General features: G+C 30.4%; 1 protein-coding gene across 1 annotated transcript; it reads right to left on the reverse strand.

Moving 5' to 3' along the window:
- Positions 1-225: 225 nt before the first annotated feature.
- LOC126713404 (SNF1-related protein kinase catalytic subunit alpha KIN10-like) lies at positions 226-3,355 on the reverse strand. Its single transcript, XM_050413159.1, has 6 exons — positions 3,282-3,355; positions 1,886-2,051; positions 1,321-1,505; positions 1,052-1,234; positions 858-959; positions 226-502 (listed from the first exon to the last, which is right to left on the reverse strand). The coding sequence occupies exons 2-6, from the start codon at positions 2,046-2,048 to the stop codon at positions 362-364; spliced, it is 774 nt and encodes a 257-aa protein (XP_050269116.1). The 5' UTR covers positions 2,049-2,051; positions 3,282-3,355; the 3' UTR covers positions 226-361.
- Positions 3,356-4,096: the final 741 nt, after the last annotated feature.

The raw sequence follows: 4,096 nt of genomic DNA on the forward strand, positions 1-4,096 counted from the left end.
TATTATAGGTCTAATTTACTTATTAATAAAATCTTGTATATTGCATTTGAGTCATGCACATAACATATATGCTAAGGAAAAAAATGAATAACATGTGTAAAAAAACGCAATAAAATTCAAACCCTTTAATAATACTTAGTAGTATTATATTTCTTAGGAAACACATATAAAAAAATTACTTAAGGTGTCTAAAGACATTTATAAATTAAAAAAAAAAATAACTAGTAAAGAGAACATTCAAACATTGCTACAATATTTTGTAATGAAACTTGTAAATCACAGATAAAACTCATAAATATCGTTCACATTCCTATTAGTTCTCACTTACTATAATCAAACATTGAAATACAATTTCTCAAAATCATGGAAGATGTGCCTGAAACCACTGGTGCTTGCGAATCATGGGAATTTCTATACGCTCCATTGGGTTCACCGTAAGCATCTTTGATATCAAGTCTCTCGCTGTAGGTGATAAATGACCTGGAAAAGTGGATATCCCAGCCTACATAACAAAATTGTGTAGAGCAGCAAAAATGAGATTGCATCATCATAACAATAATATGGTACAGAGCCATAATACACCAAAAAACGAAAACAAAAAATAGCCACCTCTAAAATTACATTTCTCCCCCAAAAAAGATACATGTGGAAAAAGAAGAATCCAAAAGAACATGTATAAACTCAAATACAAGTTTGGCAAGTAAGACAAGCTATTGTGAATCAAAGATGACAATGGTGCACACCAAATATACCAAAGTGGAATTATGATTGAAAACAACCAAATGAATGATGCTTTACTAAAGAAAATGTATGTATAGCAATACATTTATTTTCTTATAGAGGTTTGGAATGTTTACATTATCGAATGCTGGAAATTTGCCACATAGTAGAATGTATAGGATGATGCCGCAACTCCAAACATCTACGTGGGGCCCCTTATAGAATCCTTCTGAAAGTACCTAAAGAAATTGATAGAGACAGTAACCCATGAGAGTGAGATCATGAAAAATTTACCTAAATTTCCTATGTTAAAAAAGCGAAAAATCTATACCTCTGGGGCAACATAGTTCAGACTTCCACATCTTGTATTAAACCCTTGACCATCAGACATTATATTGCCCAAACCAAAATCAGTAATCTTCACATTTCGTTCAGAATCCAAAAGCAAATTATCAGGCTTAAGGTCTCTATGAACCACCTTATTCTCATGACAATACTCCACACCAGAGATTATCTGTTTCAAGACATAAGGATTAGCATTCTTTAAATATTTAAGTATCTAAGAGTTAGAGGAAACTGAAAAATATTTGTGAATCCTACTTGCTGAAAAATTTTACGAGCTTCTTCCTCCTGCAATTTTCCCATCTTCGAAATGTATTCAAGTAAATCTCCTTTCTTTGCATACTCCATCACAAAATAGATCTCTTTTGGGGTGTCTATAACCTCATAAAGTCTAATTATATGAGGATGGCTCAACAATCTCAATATTTCGATTTCTCTATACACTACACCAATTTAAAGGAAACAAAAATGAATAAAAATTTTAAGGTAAAAAGAAAAGAATAAGCAAACATTTTATATCTATAGGCAAGATTAAAGTAACCATAAGCATTGAGAAACAAAGTTAGAAAACCTTTAATTAATTAGTTCCCTTGGAATAAGGATAAAATGTTTGCTTTTTAAATTTCAGAAATACTCTCTAAATCCATTAATTTTCTTATCAGTTGAAATCATCAAGGACAAGCATTGTAAATATGATTGTGATTCAATACAATATTCCAGATTATAAACTAAGTTATTTGAAATAATAAATGATCTGGCCCAATTGTAAATTCATTCAAATAGATCACATAATCATGCAAGAATCCAAACAAGTAATACAAACCTCTTTCTTCCATTTTCTTTATCTTCATCGTCTCATGGACAAGGATCTTTACAGCAACCTCACATGTAGTATGGATATCTGTTGCAATTCTCACCTTACTAAAGGCACCACTGCCAATTATTTTTCCAAGCTTATATTTTTCTCCAATAATTGAGCCCTCCATTTCCTATATAATAAGCACGGGTAAAAAGTAAGACAACATAGAAAATTTAGAAAAATTTACCCACACACAAGATATGAAGTTTTAGGATTAGGACCATTGTTAGTCTAAATTAGTCTAAAGTAATTTATGAGAAGTTTTCGTTTCACTTAGTTTATTGTTACAAACTTACAATCAAGATAGTAATATACACACATCAAAAAAAAAAAAAAAAGATAGTAATATACAAACAATTTGAGGATTTTAATAATAGAGACATTTTATGTTGGCTAAGATAGAATCCAACAAACTCGATGAGAAAGTAGAAAAGTGATAACTACTTAATTATATAATTTATAGGGAGAAAAATTTGTATAGTTGGCTATATGTAAATGGTTTGTGCATAATTATAACATGGATGCTAAAACTATATGCTTACATCACTTAATGTATGTTAAAATAATAAAAATCACCCAAAAAGAAAAACTTTCTCGGTGGAAAATTCACAGCAAGACAAATAAATATATTAGAGGGCCACAAATTGTATATAGTTTCGAGCACATTCCACTTAAAAGTTAAAACATATTTATATTCTTAATTATACCTAACCGGTTAATGAGATTAACAAAACTACATACAAATATAAGTAATAGAAATCACCAAAAAAGAAAAACCTTCTTGGACAGAAAGAGAATAAAATCAATCTACAAATCAGAATTTCAGATACAACCTACTATAATTTTCCACGTAACCAGCTAATTAACAAAAACTTTCCACGTAACCAGCTAATTAACAAAAACTAATTTCAAACCTTGTAGGTAATAATATATATATCATATATGTGTATATATATATATATATATTGTTTAAAATTAATATGAAGACAAATAAATAGAGGGTCGTTCAAACTTATCTGAAAATCACAATTTCAGATACAACCAACCATAAAACTGCACTCACAACTCAAAATAACTAACTAAACTGCATTCAAACATCAATTCTAAGGTAAAGTAAAAACAATAAAATCATCGAAAAAATAAAAGTTTTATTGGTGGAAAATTCAATGAATTCATAGAGGGTGAATCAAAATCAAACAGACCTATAGACCAATTATCTTAAAACACAACGTGAAACAACAGCAGATTATTGAGCTAAGAATCCAATAATAAAAGAGAGAAAGCAAAAAATTATAGAGCTAAGAATCCAATAATAAAAGAGAGAAAGCGAAAAAGGTCTAAGGATTCTGAGAATAGTTACCTGCAATCTCTCTTAGCCTAGTCTTGCTTGCTCGCTCTCTCTCTCTCTCTCTCTGTGACAATGAAATTTTTTTTTTTTTTTTTTTGAGTGTGTATGAATGTGGCACTCTCTGCAGTTTATATAGAGATGGATACGTAAGTGAGGGTAAATTAGGAATTGTGATTAACAAATCGACTATGATTCGAATTAGGATTTCCTATTCCTACTTTCAATTGGATTTTGGCCGATAGTCGGCACAAAAGACTATAGTGATGAGAAAAATATTGATCACCGGCAATGCTGATCTACGTTTGGTTGGTCCCCCTCAATATAAGCCATGGGGACTATTTAATTTTTTCCATAGGTTTACATTTTACACACATCCAGTGTTCTGATATTGTCACGTACGTACGCTTGAAAATAACAGGAGGCCCTAACATCAAAGTCTCTTGGCTTTGGGAGGTGTCAAAAAGCTCTGGAATCTTGAATCCCCCACTCACTAATCCCTATTCCCTAATGGTCATCATCAAATAAAAATTAAAAAGGAAATGGATAAAGACAAGTTTGATTTCCTCTTAGAGTTTGAAAAACCCTTAGGTGTCACAATTTTTATATCACAATGGTAGTAAAACTATATGAAAACACAATGAATTTGTGCATGCAAATCAATAAACTATTGATACGTGTATTTTCATTTTTTTGAACATGTGCTTTATAGCTTATAATTAAATATTTATTATTTTATAACACGTACCTCAAAGGATTCGCTAACAATACCTATTTTTTGTATCACAAGACTATTTGATAAAAATCTCAGAACACAACATTTATCACAT

Source organism: Quercus robur, chromosome 1 (assembly GCF_932294415.1).
Source record: "Quercus robur chromosome 1, dhQueRobu3.1, whole genome shotgun sequence".
Classification (NCBI taxonomy): Eukaryota; Viridiplantae; Streptophyta; class Magnoliopsida; order Fagales; family Fagaceae; genus Quercus; species Quercus robur.

What these genes read in the sequence shown, in the direction of transcription:
- LOC126713404 (XM_050413159.1), bottom strand. Translation starts at nt 2,048, where the DNA reads ATGGAGGGCTCAATTATTGGAGAAAAATATAAGCTTGGAAAAATAATT. An exon ending in CTCGTAAAATTTTTCAGCAA is followed by an intron (nt 1,235 to 1,320) that starts GTAGGATTCACA and finishes GTCTTGAAACAG; the next exon opens with ATAATCTCTGGTGTGGAGTA. An exon ending in AATTTCCAGCATTCGATAAT is followed by an intron (nt 503 to 857) that starts GTAAACATTCCA and finishes TTTGTTATGTAG; the next exon opens with GCTGGGATATCCACTTTTCC.